The 15107-nt window shown below is 43.8% G+C and overlaps 1 protein-coding gene across 1 annotated transcript in view; it reads right to left on the bottom strand.

The window, feature by feature from the left end:
* Positions 1–1264: 1264 nt before the first annotated feature.
* FNDC7 (fibronectin type III domain containing 7) overlaps positions 1265–15107 on the bottom strand; it is a 30581-nt gene continuing 16738 nt past the window's right edge. Inside the window, exons 9-13 of the mRNA XM_045478491.1 lie at positions 13988–14242; positions 10484–10744; positions 6099–6128; positions 2352–2420; positions 1265–2267 (exon numbers count right to left, since the gene is read on the bottom strand). Coding sequence (XP_045334447.1) covers positions 2389–2420; positions 6099–6128; positions 10484–10744; positions 13988–14242 — 578 coding nt within the window. The 3' untranslated portion in view covers positions 1265–2267; positions 2352–2388. The remainder of the gene's footprint in view (positions 2268–2351; positions 2421–6098; positions 6129–10483; positions 10745–13987; positions 14243–15107) is intronic.

The following is a 15107-nucleotide window of genomic DNA, read 5'->3' as shown; positions in this document are numbered from 1 at the left end:
CTCCTGTTCATATACTGGTGTTTAAGAACAAAAGTAAGAGGCACCTGGGTGGCTCAGTTGGTTGGGCATCTTTTTTTTTTTTTTAAGGTTTATTCATTTTTGAGAGAGAGGGAGAGACAGAGCACGAGTGGGGGAGGGGCAGAGAGAGAGGGAGACACAGAATTGGAGGTAGGCTCCAGGCTTTGAGCTGTCAGCACAGAGCCCAATGCAGGGCTCGAACTCACGAACCATGAGATCATGACCTGAGCAGAAGTTGGATGCTTAACTGACTGAGCCACCCAGGTGCCCCATGGGTGTCTGACTCTTGATTTCAGCCCAGGTCATGGTCTCAAGGTTCGTGGGTTTGAGTACCTCATGGAGCCGCACATCGGGTTCTGTGCTGACAGTGTGGGGCCTACTTGGGATTCTCTTTCTCTCTCTCTCTCTCTCTCTCTCTGCCCCTCCGCTGCACGCTTTCTCTCTCTCTCTCAAAGTAAACAAATAAAACTTTTTAAAAAGAACAAAAGGGAATTGTTATTTTTTAAGAACAAAAGTGAATTAGGAACACCTGGGTGGCTCAATCAGTCGCGTGTCCAACTCTGGCTCAGATCATGATCTCACAGCTCGGTAGTTTGAGCCCCGTGTTGGGCTCTGTGCTGACATCTCAGAGCCTGGAGCCTGCTTTGGATTCTGTGTCTCCCTCTCTCTTTGCCTCTCCCCTGCTCACGTTCTGTCTGTCTCTCTGTCAAGAATAAACAAGCATCGGGGCGCCTGGGTGGCACAGTTGGTTAAGCGTCCGACTTCAGCCAGGTCACGATCTCGCGGTCCGTGAGTTCGAGCCCCGCGTCGGGCTCTGGGCTGATGGCTCAGAGCCTGGAGCCTGCTTCCAATTCTGTGTCTCCCTCTCTCTCTGCCCCTCCCCCGTTCATGCTCTGTCTCTCTCTGTCTCAAAAATGAATAAAACATTAAAAAAAAAATTAAAAAAAAAAAAAAAAAGAATAAACAAGCATTAAAAATTTTTTTTTAAAAAAAGAACAAAAGTGAATTAAACTCAGTTCTCTTCTCTGGTGCTCTTTGATGCAGCAAACTCCATTTTTTTGAGATCTGTGTCTTGCCTCCTTTTCAAGAGCAGATGCCCTGGGTAGTATCTCTTATCAGTGTCACATTATGTATCTCCCATCAGTCTTACACGGAAAGGGAAAGGAGGCATAGAAAAAAAAAAAAAAAGTTCCTTCCCCACTCCCCCCCCCCCCAGCTTACCTCAACCCTTAACTCTATGCTCCATTTCCCTTTGGGCAGAGTTTTACCGTTGTACCTAACTACAGACATTCTTGGCTCCATGGCTATGCTTTTGGGGAGTAGCACTATGGTCATGTGTGTTATGCAATCCCACTCACACTATTTTTTAATAATGTTATTGACATTCAAAGGACAAACATTTTTCTAGGTATGACAGATTTATATTAGATATCATTGTCTTTCCTCTCCAAAGGTGAAAATAGCACAGTGTGAGTGGGGGATACCACCAGCAAGATCGATGGTCCTCCCCGAAAAAGATGCATGGATGTCAGTCTGCCACAGTGTAAGGCTTTGCCTTGGCCATTGCTCCATCGAAGGCTTTGCTCACTCAAAACCATGACTGCAATCCTCCTAGCAACAGGCCGGCAGTTTGGCTTTCCCAGATGCTTGTGCAGAGGTAACATCACACGATGCTTTGTCTCGGCGAACACTACCAGCAACTTGGCTTCCTCCGAACTTAAGATGAGGGTGTTTGTTACTACAGGTTGCCCTGGCAGCTGTTGCTCTCCAAACTATGCCAAGGTCCTGCTGGGGGTCTGTCTTGAGATGAGCAGTGTCTCTGTGTGGTGGCTTGATTTCAAGCTCTCCAAGTGAACATTTGCAGCCCTTGAACGGAGAGAGGGATGCTTGGCAAGGGTGTCTGTGAACTACCTATAAAGTGGATGTGTTGAAGTCTGTGTGGTGTCTGGATGTGAAATTTCAGAAAGAGTTCCTTCTCAGCAGACCTTTCACGTTTCCAGAACTTTCCCAGCATGCTAGCTCACTCTGGCAGTCTTCCAGAGGACTTTCTGGATTCATTTCTCAACTGAGTCCTCTCCACATCAGAGCTTGAACTCCTGCACAGGTGAGGACACACCTGACCTTGCTTGCCTTCAGGGAGTGGAGTCTGAGTTGCGGTCTAAAGGCCAAAAGAGCTTATCTACCCTAGAGGTATTTTGTATTGTAATAGAGCTTTTCCACCTCTAATCGCACTAACAATCGAGTCAACTCTGCAAAAGATATGGAAGAATTTTTTTGAACAAAGCCAAAAAATTTTGCCTTGGAATCACACCATTTCAATTGAAGTTACTCACTAGGTCCAGCCTCTGTTTTTGTTTGTGGCTCAGTGTGTTATTCTGCATTTCTTTTCCCTCGGTAAATCACTGAAAGGGCAAGGAAGGGAAGAAGCCACAAGATACATTAAATATGCAGACATTTTCTTAAATTAAAAAGCCCTCAAATATCTCTGAAATCTAGCTTAGTCTTTTGACTTGAAAGGCTGTTTTCGTAGCACTTCACAGCAAGTAAACCGGAAATTAAGACAGTCTGAACTGTTCAAAGGTCAAGAAGAAAGGAACCAGCAGGTTCTAACTAACCAGGTTGCTTCAGGAAACGAACCTGCCCAGGGTCTCTTGGAGTTCGGACTACTGACTCAAGACAAAGAACTTTCCACTTCCCCCTCTACCCCAGGCCAATTTGCTGGGCTCTCAGACAGCTACAAAATCTTATTGATTCGGGGGTCTGTGTAGGGACAACATAATAAATCTGTTTAACTGCTGAGGGAGTTTCCAGGAGGAAAATTCCCCCCAAAGTGTGAGTGACAAGGAAGCAGGTTGGATGCTGAGGACAAACAATGCCTCCATGGAGGGATGTCAAACTACTTCTTCTTAGAGCCCCCTTGCCCCAGGTGGTTTTCCCTCTTACCTTCCAACCTGCACCAAATTTCGAGCATCAGAATGGCTGCTTTGAATTAGAGCTGTGGTTCTCAAACTTGAGCGTGCATCAGAATCACTCAGAGGGCTTGTTAAAACAAAGATTGCTAGGCCCCAACCCTGGAATTTCTGACTCATCACTCATTAGGTCTATGGTGGAGCCCCACAAATTGCATTTCTAAGAAGTTCCCAGATGTTGCTCATGCTATTGGCCCTGGGACCATACTCTGAGAATGAATCAATTAGGGTATTATGAGGATTGAGGTTACAATGCAAATATCTTACAAGAAGCACATTAAAATGTTAATAACTGGCACATAATATAATACAGCATGATATGAGCTTGAACTGATCTTGAATTAGTAATAACTACCTTTTAGGGACGCCTGGGTGGCTCAGTTGAGTGTCTGACTCCTGATTTCTGCTCAGGTCACAATCTCACAGTTCATGAGTTCAGAGCCCCGTGTTGGGCTCTGCACAGGCAGTGCTGAGCCTGCTTGGGATCCTCTCTCTCTCGCTCTCTCTCTTTCTGCCACTCCCCTGCTCACACGTGTGCACACTCTTTCTCTCAAAAATATATAAACTTTTAAAAAATTAAAAAAATAACTACCATTTATTAAGTAAGTGCTTACTATGGAACTCTCATTGTGTCCAACAGTTTATATCTTAGTTAATCCTTACAACATCTGATTAATCAATTATTCCAATTTTCAGGAAACCTAGGCTGAGGGAGAGTTGAAGCAACTTGCCGAAGGGTAAGTGATAGCGGTGGGATTTGAACCCAGATCTGTCTCTTAAACAATCCATTCATGTTGTTAGAAAACTTCAGGATAATCCAAGAGCCAAGGAAGACCAAAAGTCTTAGACCAACAAGATTCCCAAGGCTTCCCTTAGTGTATCTGGGAGCCCCATGTCCCCCAGCAACCCAATTTGATTAGTCCTGTGTATAAGGAAGAGAAATGCCAAACCGAGAGACAACAGTAATTCCTCCTTAGATAATAATGAATTCTGTATGATGTAGAGACTCTCAAGTGATCTGGCTTACTCTTATTTTTGAGAGTGCTTCAGGATCTACTTGAAGAGAGTGTCAGATTTCAGGCTCAAGCCTGAACCTCACTAAGGAAGGAGAAGTGACAACCTGGGGCAGCCCAGAGGGACAGAGGAAGAGGGGAGGGAGAGTACTGACCAGAGCACTACTGCTCAAATTCCAGAGTACCAGAATCACCTGAGAAACTGATAGAACTGCAGAGGCCCAGACCCTATCCCACCTCAACAGGCCTAGACATCTACATTTTTTTAAAGTAATCTCTACTCCCAAGGTGGGGCTCAAACTCACAACCCTGAGGTCAAGTCACATGCTCTACTGACTAAGCCAGCCAGGCACCCCCGAGACTACATTTTGAACAAGATTTCTGGTGATGCTGATGAGTAGCAAAGTCTAAGCGTGATGGTTTTCAAGCATTTTTTTAAAGAGCCATTGCAACTCTTTCTTTAACAAAATGTTAGGAAAGGCCAGTATTATAACATACCACTCCTCTCCTCCGAGAGGCCCCCAAGTCCCTTCTACCACCCCTCTGGGTCTCAGGGAAACACTGGTTAAATACTGCCATAATACTGGATATAGGATCCAAAAATGCAGATCCAGGCCTGTGTACATTTCACTGAAGACCAGGGCTCATGGTCATGAGGACTCAGCACAGACACTCAGCACAGAGCCTGACACGGGGCTCAGTTTCAAAATGGTGAAATCATGATCTGAGCCGAAATCAAGAGTCAGACGTTTAACTGAGCCATCCAGGTGCCCACTCACAGTTTGTTTTTAATAAGTCAGGCAGGTTTTCCTATAGTCGCTGGAGACAGAACACTTTGAAAAATTAATAGGGATTGTGCTTATTTCAGATCTGCAGGTGGGACAAGAATTGGAAAGCATGTGTCCTGCTGTGCTCAGAGAGTCATTGAACCTGGAGAACAGGCAGTGGAGAGAGACTCTAGACCCAATCCCTGTCAATGGAAGGAAGTGTTGGATGGGGAGCTGGCCCAGTCTGGGAGGCTCTCCTGTGGTGTTTACCGATGGGAAAGTTTCATTTCCACGCATACCCTCTAAAGTCAGCCATGTCTGAATGGGCATGTGGCTCTGTGTGTGTGTGTGTGTGTGTGTGTGTGTGTGTATGTATGTCCTGTCTGTAGTTTGGGGTTGATAATACTCCCTGGGGGTTTTCTCAAAGCCCCAAACCAAGCAGGCCGCTGGAAGATGTGGCAAGGATTCCTTTAAAGCAGCACATGCTACTCACTGGGCCAGCACACACAGCTCTGTGGTCATGCCCTGCCCAAGAGTAGCCTCCATGTAGGACCTAGAATAGCCCAGCGGAGGTCAGTTCTGAGCATAGCCAAGGAGGTAGTGAGAGTATCCTTACTCCAACTCCCCCTTCAGCACCCTCTTTTCCTTCACTGGCATAGCCACCCATGTAAATACAAACCAGACATCCTTGCTCTTTGCAGGCTGTTAACAGTTTCCCTCTAACACCTGGCTACTAGGTGGTCAGACCTGCAGCATCAATGTCACCGGCATCACCTGGACCTTGTTAGAAGTGCAAAGTCTCTGATCCTCCCACACCTACCAAATCAGAATCTGGTTTTAACAAGACCCCGGGTGATTTGCATGCACAATAAAGTCTGAGAAGGCCTGCTCTAAAGCTGCAGTTCTCCGGCTTGGCTACACTGTAGGATCACCTAAGGAGCTTTGAAAAATCCTGATGCCCAGACTTACCCCAGACCAATTAAATCAGACTTTCTGGGGATAAAGCCCAGGCGTCAGTTACTTTTAAGCTCTCGAGATGACTCAACGTACAGCAGGGCTGGGAACCAGTCTCTGAGATGAAGGAGGAAGCGGCAGCCTCTTTGACACGTATTTACATTTTCCCGTGGGATCCTGGGAGACTGAAAAGACTTCCGAATGCAAAGGAATTCATTTCAACTGGTGGAATCTGAGGGGAGGCATTCTAATAGGGGGAAACGGTTATGGGAGGGGAGGGCAGGAACCACTCACATCACAGATAGAGTCAGCTTCATTACGTCACCCTAAAGAGCAACAACAAAAATTCTATTTCATCCATGAGAAAAAGGACTTACCCATTCCAAGTGTACTTCCAGAGCAGGTTACTGGAATGAATAACAACAAAAGCATTTATATGTATTAACTGACATATTTAAAATATTAAAGATACTTAAAAAAAAGATGGTGAAGGTATAGCTTTAAGAATAGTGGAAAAGTGGGGCACCTGGGTGGCTCAGTCGGTTGAGCCGCCAACTTCAGCTTGGGTCATGATCTCACAGTCCGTGAGTTCGAGCCCCGCATCGGGCTCTATGCTGACAGCTGAGAGCCTGGAGCCTGCTTTGGATTCTGTGTCTCCCTCTCTCTCTGGCCCTCCCCCATTTGCACTCTGTCTCTCTCTGTCTTTCAAAAATGAATAAATGTTAAAAAAAAAAAAATTAAAAAAAAAAAGAATAGTGGAAAAGTGAACCAAAGAATGAATAAGAACCGGCTTGGGTGATAAGAGGATACAGCTAGCAGTATGACCCTGGACAAGTCACTTTCCTTTTCTGTGCTTTAATTTATCTGTAAAGTGGTAAAGAATAAGAGCACCGACCTCATAAGGTGGTTATAGGAATCAATTGAGTTAATAGGACAGTGCCTGGCAATACACTCAATAAATATTGGTCATTATTATCATTTATAATATCGTCCTAATAATCAAAGGAAGGCATCACTGATATTGAAAAAAAGAAACCCAAAAAACAAAAAGAAAGAACTTTCCTCAGAGGCCTGATTTTTACCAGAGAAATGGAGCAAAAGCAGATTCCCTGAGTCTAAACACCCATCCTTCCTAATATGGAATGGCTACAGGTTGCGATGGCACCCCGCCAGAGGGTATAGAGTTCTTTTTTAAGTTTATTTATGTATTTTGAGAGAGAAAAAGAGAGCACGAGCAGCAGAGGAACAGAGAGAGATAATCCCAAGTAGGCTCCATGCTGTCAGCACAGAGCAAGACACGAGGGGCAGTCTCACGAACTGTGAGCCAAATCAAGAGTCAGATACTCAACCTACCGAGCCACCCAGGCGTTCCGAATCCGAGGGTATTCTGATAACAAGGTCTTCTAGTGGCTGACATACTGGCTGTGGGATCATAGGCAAACACATAAACTCATTCATTTTTTAATTTAAAATATATTGGAGATTGTTATGTGCTATATGTTGAGAGTCCAGAGATTACTATTTATTAGGGGAAATAACACATTTTCAACTCACAGCTGTATGGCGGGGTAAAGATAAGGGTGATATGGGGCCACAAAAGAGGGAGCACAAAGACTAATCAGCCTCTAAGAATTGGTGAAGACTTGGGTCACCTGGGTGGCTCAGTCAGTTAAGGGTCTGACTTCGGCTCAGGTTATGATCTCACAGTTCATGAGTTCAAGCCCCAAGTCAGGCTCTCTGCTGTCAGCACAGAGCCTGCTTCGGATCCTTTGTCCCCCTCTCTGCCACTCCTCCACCTTATGCTCACTCTCTTCCTCAAAAATAAACATTTTTTTAAAAATTGGAGAAGACTTAACAGAGAAGAGGAAATTCCCTTGGCAGAGGTGGAATCCCAGGCAAAGAGAAGAGTACTGCATCAGCTCAGAAGCATGGTATGGCACGGTATATGTGTGTGGTGAGGGCAGGTGTGTGGGAATGATTCCATGCGGCTATACTAGAGAATAGAGTCCTCTTAGGACAGATATTGTGGAATGAGCCTAGAATTGTGTTGTTCCACACAGCAGGCACCTGTCACATGTAGCTCCTGAGGGCTCCAAATGTGGCTAGTCTGAACTGAGGTATGCTGTATTACATGAACACCAGATTTTGAAGACTTAGTATGAAAAAAATAATGTGAAATTTTTACATTGATTTCATGTTGAAATTATATTTTGGAGATGTTGGATTACTAAAATATATAATTAAATTAATTTTACCTGGCGAATCTGGGTGGCTCAGTTGGTTAAGCGTCTGACTCTTGATTTCAGCTCAGGTCATGATCTCAGGGTTGTGGGATCGAACTTACGTTGGTCTCTGCACTGATGGCACAGAGCCTGCTTGGGATTCTCGCTCTCTCTCTCTCTCTCTCTGCCCCTCCCTGCTCAAAATAAATAAATAAACTTAAAAAATTAATTTTACCTATTTGTTTTGAATTTTTTAATGTGGCTACTAGAAAATTTAAATGTTTTCATACATGGTTTGTGTTAAATATCTATTGAACAGTGCAAGTGTAGGAAGACTAACTATGGATGGACCGTGAGGAGCTTTGAATGCCATGCTCTAAGTACTGACTTTTATCCCATGGGGCAATGGAACACTTTTGAGGATTCTGAAGCATAAAGGAAACATAATTGGATCAGTGTCCGGAAATGACAACTTTGATAATAGCATGGAGGCTGGCATGAGCTCCAGAAGACAACACTGGGGCAGTAGTCTCGGGGAGAAGTGGTGAGGGCCTATCATACAGCAGTAGGTGTAGGAGAGAAGTTAGATTTAAAAACCATTGTGGGGTGCCTGGCTGGCTCAGTTGGTAGAGCATGTGACCCTTGATTTTGGGGTTGTAAATTTAAGCTCCATGTTGGGTGTAGAGATTACTCTTCTTCTTTTAGGTTTTTGAAAAAATGTTTATTTATTTATTTTGATAGAACAGGGGAGGGGCAGAGAGAGGAGAGAATCCCAGGCAGGCTCCATGCTGTCCGCATAGAGGCCAAGGTGGGGCTCGAACTCACAAACTGTGAGATCATGACCTCAGCTGAAATCAAGAGCCAGATGCTCAATGCACTGAGCCATCCAGGCACCTTGGGTGTAGAGATTACTTAAAATGTTTTTTAAAAATATTTTTAAAAACCCCAAAACATCACAAAGTGAATAGGACAGGACTTGGAGACCCCTTAAATATAGAGGGTAAAGGAGAGGCTGAAGCTGACTCCAGTGTTCTTAAAAACATTTTTTTAATGTTTTTATTTTATTTTTGAGAGAGAGAAAGAGACAGAGCACTAGTGGGGGAGGAGCAGAGAAAGAGGGAGACACAGAATCCGAAGCAGGCTCCAGGCTCTGAGCTGTCAGCACAGAGCCCGATGTAGAACTTGAACTCACGGATGGTGAGATCATCACCTGAGTCGAAGTCAGAGGCCCAACGGACTGAGCCACCCAAGCACCTCTGACTGAAGGATTTCTAGCTTGTGTACCTGAAATAAGGATGTGGGGAGGAAGATTAGAAACTGCAGAAGATCAGGAGTTCCCTTTTGCCCTGAGGAGTTGAAATGCCTTGGGGCACCTCCAGGTAGAGGTATCAAGTTTGAATATGAATTTAGAGGTTAGAAGAGTTATAGATAAGAGATTTGAGAGGCTGGAAGCCTCAATTTTCTCATTTATACGTTGGAGCTAATAAAACGTGTTGAATCTACCTTATAGAGTTATTTTGAGCATTCAATGAGATACTGAATGTGAAAACACTTGATAAATTACAAAACAATACAAATATGACGTAACACTGGTACTGAGTCTCTTTTTCCTAAGATCTGATCCTCACCCCAAGAACCTATTCCTGTCCCTTCCCATAGGGCATTATTACTCTGGGCCAGCTTGTTCTGTGGACAAGATAATGAAAATACAAGGAATCAGAGCATGACAGCCAAGGGCAGCAAGAACAGTATTAAGAAGACCTGGCCTGGTTCTGTCCAGGGGCCATTTGAGCCTTCCTGTTACCTATACATAATTATAAATTTTTACATTCTGGTTATCAGTAAAGGTTTCTGAGTCAGTATTTATTCCTCTTCCTGTGATCACCTATAAAGTTCTAGGGCCTTATCTCTTCTCTTAAAATTTATTTTTTAGAAATATATGAAAAATATATGTCTATGCTCTGGGCAAGGTAGCAGAAGGTGCTGGAAGACAGAACAGGGGAATTGCTAATGTTTTTCTGCCAGCTCTGGTGAGATGGCAGCTGCTGACAGTCATGTTTTGTGACCACAGACTGCCTGCCCACTCATATTTCCAAAGCTAGCTTCTGATTTATAAATTCATTTTTTCCCCTGATTCTCCAACTTCTCGAACCTGTGCAGATAAAGATTCAAGTCTCTTAATTTCCAGCATTTCAGGGTGTTTATCATTATCTCTGAGACTGTGTTAAAAATCGATTCCCAAATCTCAAAGCAAAAAATCATTTTAAATCTGCTTTGCTATTTCAACAGCAAGCATCTGGTCCTTTTTCTGAAAAAGAAAGGGACAGTGAAGGGAGGAGTGTCTCCAAATCATATAATAAGAAAACATCACAGTTGCAAAGAAGCTTGAGATCCCCGTAGCCAGAATCTGCCTGCCGCATATAGAAATTTCACACCTCTTTGACCTTCCTAACATAGCAAATAAGTGTGATTGCTCTGAGTCTTAACTGACAGATTGAGTTCAGGGTTAGTTTCAAATAAAGCGTTGTAACTTGCTCTACCTGAATAGATTTTTTTTGGACAGAAAGTAAGCTTCAGTCCTGTCTCAGCAACTGGTGAGACCATCACGGTATATACATCCCCACAGGGTATCTCGGTGACATCACAAAAACTGAGGCCAGCTCTTGGGGCACAGGTGAAAATGCCTTTAGAACCGTAGAGGTCAGTGCTATAATTGGTAGAGCCCCTGGAGGCTTGCCAGTAGATTCGGATGCCATTAGGGCTCAGCCTATATAATTTCACTCCCAAAGGGCAGCAGGCACCTGAGGATAAAAACAGACACAAATCACTTATTCCACCATCAGATAAACATGGCCTTTTTTACAGTGGGGAAACAAGATAAGTAACCTAAATAATATATGATTAGAGCATTATTCGAAGGGGTACTCAAGTTCGTTCTGTGGTGGGCCACATGATTAGAAATCCATGTGTGATGCTGAGGTGAGCCAAGAATTTTTAATGGAGAACAACAGTGAGTTAAAAAGTCCCCACTTGGGGCACCTGGGTGGCTCAGTCAGTTAAGCGTCTGACTTTGGCTCAGGTCATGATCTCACTGTTCCTGGGTTGGAGCCCCGCTTAGGCTCTGTGCTGACAGGTCAGAGCCTGGAGCCTGCTTCAAATTCCGTGTCTCCTTGTCTCTCTGCCCTTCCCCCACCTGCACTCTGTCTCTGTCTCTCAAAAATAAATAAGACATTAAAAAAAATTAAAAAAAAAAACAAAACTCCCCACTTGGTGGGGCGCCTGGGTGGCTCAGTTGGTTAAGCTTCCGACCTCAGCTCAGGTCATGATCTCACAGTTCATGAGTTCAAGTCCCGCATTGAGCTGTCTGCTGTCAACACAAAGCCCATTTTGGATCCTCTGTACCCCCTCTCTCTCTGCCCCTCCCCTGCTTGCACTCTTTCTCTCTCTCTCTCTCTCTCTCTCTCTCTCTCTCTCTCTCAAAAATAAACAAACATTACAAAAAATCTCCACTTGGCAGATATGTATTGTATACAAATGTGAGCCAAGTGTATAGAATCCTTGTTAAGATCTTTCATAATGCCCTAGTTCCACAAGAGTTTAGTGGGATTGAATTTAAATCATCTGCATTCAGGTTTTTAAAAATGTATTTATTTATTTATTTTGAGAGAGATAGTCAGCATGAGCAGGAGAGGGGCAGAAAGGGAGAGAGAGAATCCCAGGTGGGCTCTGTGCTAACACAGACCCCACAAGGAGCTCCAACTCATGAAGCCAGATGATGACCTGAGCCGAAACTAAGAGTTGGATGCTTAACTGACTGAGCCAGTCAGGTGCCCCATTAACTGCTATCAGCTTTAATTGAAAATACCTATTTTGCTGACCTGAGTAGCATGACACCTGGGGAGTAGTCACTTACACAAGAGTCAAGTGACCAGGCTTTGCTCATCCACACTTTGTCCATGCTAGCTCACTAGGTCCTTCTGTTTTCTTTGCTAGATGCCCTGAGCAGGCTACACACATCAGGTGTCAAGCAGGGCACCGAATGGTGGCTTCAGTAACAAAAATTAAAATGTTGTTGTATGATGATTAAAACATTCAGTTATAGATAATCAGGTTCATTTGATTTGTTCTTTCTTTTAAAGAAAGGTTTTTTTACATGTGAAGATAAGCAGTGGGCCATATTCCCAGAACTGGATATCAGGGTAAGAACGCAGGCAGTAAATCTAATGAAAGATAATGGTCCCAAAGAAAGTATGAAACAGCTTACGTATGTGTAGCATGTTATAAATGCTTTCACATTATAATTATTACAATTTCTCTTACCAATGAGGAAACATTAGGGAAGATAAGGCAACGAAGCTTATAGGAACCTTCTTTTTTTTTTTTTTTAATTTTTTTTTTAACGTTTTATTTATTTTTGAGACAGAGAGAGACAGAGCATCAACGGGGGAGGGGCAGAGAGAGAGGGAGACACAGAATCGGAAGCAGGCTGCAGGTTCTGAACCATCAGCCCAGAGCCCGACGCGGGGCTCGAACTCATGTACCGCGAGATCGTGACCTGAGCTGAAGTCGGCCACTTAACCGATTGAGCCACCCAGGCGCCCCCCCCCCCTTTTTTTTTTTTTGAGGGAGAGAGAGAATGTGTGAGTGAGAGGTGGCGTCAGGGTGGGGAGAGGCAGAGAGAGGGAGAGAGAGAATGTCAAGCAGGCTTGCGTGGAGCCCCACGCGGGGCTCCATCTCATAACCCTGAGATCCTGACCTGAGCTAAAACCAAGAGTCGGACGCTTAACAGACTGAGCCACCCTGGCGCCCCGGAAGCTGTATCTTTAGACTCCTAGTTGAAGACCTTTTCTACTGCCCTTGGGGAGGCAAAATTATATTTTAGCTCTTCCATCCCGTGCCCTGGGGCAGACACGGTGAACTAATGATTGTACTTTCTCATTAAAAAAGCATTTTCAGGAGTTTTCTTTTCTTTTTTCAAAAGCATGCCCCAAACAGCCACTTCAGTGGACTAGATTCACACAAGAGAATCAATCTTATTTGCTAACCCCATACCCACTACCTTCCCCTGCTATTCCCTAATGATTTGCTCTTTGTGAAGAACAAGATACAATACTGTCAGTAGACAGTGCTCTTTCAGCCTGTTGAAATAAGAAACCATTGAAGGAGATGGAGTGGTTTAGAAGAGAGAGGTGATAGCATAATAATAATGAGAAGAAAAGAATTCAAGACAAATAGAATGTGTGACCTAAATGCTTTCTGGAAACTCTGCCAGACTGGGTTACTCTGTGCAGCGGGTAGCTGTGCCGTATAAATCTGTCCTGCCTTCAGAAAAAGTATACCTGAACCATGTTACCAAGGGAATCAATTCATCAACCACCAACAGAAGCCTCTGACGCTTTGAGGTTCTAAGTCAAGAGGAAACTTGTAAACATTTTAGAAAATAATCTGAATTTATAATGCTAGCAGAATGGAGATGCAGGATCTTTTTAAATGAGAAGGATGGGCTTACGTCTGGATTGATAGTAGTCAAAGTCCTGGGGTACCCAGGTGGCTCAGTCAGTTGGGCCCAGCCTCCAACTCTTGATTTCAACTCAGGTCATGATCTCACAGTTCTGTGAGCTTGAGCCCCATGTCGGCTCTGTGCTGGCATCTTGGAGCCTGCTTGGGATCCTCCCTCTCTCCTCTGCCCCTCCTTTGCTTATGCTCTGTCCGTCTCTCTCAAAAAAATAAAAAAACTTAGGGGTGCCTGGGTGGCTCAGTCGGTTGAGCATCTAATTCTTGATTTCGGCTCAGGTCATGATCTCACGGTTCGTGGATTTGAGCCTCACATCAGTCTCCGCACTGACAATGAGGAGCCGGCTTGGGATTCTTTCTCTCTCCCTCTGTCTACCCTTTCCCAGCTCAAGTTCATGCTTTCTCTCAAAATAAATAAATAAACTTTAAAAAATTATGAATAAGTAAGTAAAGAAAGAAAGAAAGAAACTTTAAAAAAATAGTCGAAGTCCATACTGATACTCCATAGCTGGAATTTAGAATTCACTTACTAGAGGAATAACTTTGGTAGGTGCAGTCTGCAGTCAACCCAGTGGCACTAATCGCTTTTAATGCCACTGTGTAATTGACGCCACATGTGATGCATCCCAGGAGGCACTGGTTTTGATGGGTGAGACACTTAGACTGTCCGGTGTGTGACTCCAGAACTGTCACATAGGTTTGGGCCCCGGTCCCAACAGTCCAGCTCACGTTGATTACTGATTGGGTGACCTGAGTTACTGTCAGACCAGCTGGACAGCACGGCACTTAGGTGGGGAAGAAGAGAAAGAATTGGGGATTTATTTCCACTGAGGGTTATTTGTGGGAAAATGACAGAGAATGGTATTTTGTCTGTATACCATTCAGTATCCTGCACTTCTCAAATCTTTAATTATTAAGCAAAATCTCCTTTTGTTAAGCGCAATCTCATTTCCTCTGATACATCATTTAACATCAACTCTACATTGGGGTTGCTTTCCCCAAGAAGGCGGAGCACTAACTGGCTGTGGGTAATGTGAGTTTCCTCCCAATGTTTTCAGAATAAGAAAGAAATCCTTTGTTGTTTCCCAACTTTAACAATTCCAGTTGCAAACTTCAAAGCAATGGCTGTATTCACCTCTTCTCCCAATGTAACATTTCACAGCCTTTGCAATTAAAAGTATGTTGCCTTTTTCATGCATTTCATAGTACTTAATTGATATAAAAGCTTGCAATATTTTTAGCCACCTAAGAATACCACAGCCAATTCTCAAATTTTCAGAGATTGTTAAACAGGATATAGGATATCTAGAATCTTCCTGAGTATTGGGCATGGTCTCTATTCTGCTGCTTTTTACATTTCAACTTTTATAGTCCAAAGTGCCATCCGTTGTATATAAAATAATGTCCAAAAGCTTTAAGTAATTTGCTAAATTTCACTCACACACAGTGCTTTGAAGCTGTAACAGCTTTCTTTTATCAAGCTCTTACTGTGTATGCATCAGGCACCATGCTAAGTGCTTGCAGCGTTAACTAACAACATTCGCAACCATCCGAGCAATCCATTCTCCCCTTTTACCAGAAAACTGAAACTCAGAAAGCATTTTACACAGAAAGGTTTTAAACGGCTGAGCCAAAGAAAGAAAACATAAG

Source organism: Leopardus geoffroyi, chromosome C1 (genome assembly GCF_018350155.1).
Source record: "Leopardus geoffroyi isolate Oge1 chromosome C1, O.geoffroyi_Oge1_pat1.0, whole genome shotgun sequence".
In the NCBI taxonomy this organism is placed as follows: domain Eukaryota; kingdom Metazoa; phylum Chordata; class Mammalia; order Carnivora; family Felidae; genus Leopardus; species Leopardus geoffroyi.
Note: the sequence above shows the minus strand (reverse complement) of the source record. Positions and strands in the feature narration are given on the sequence as shown.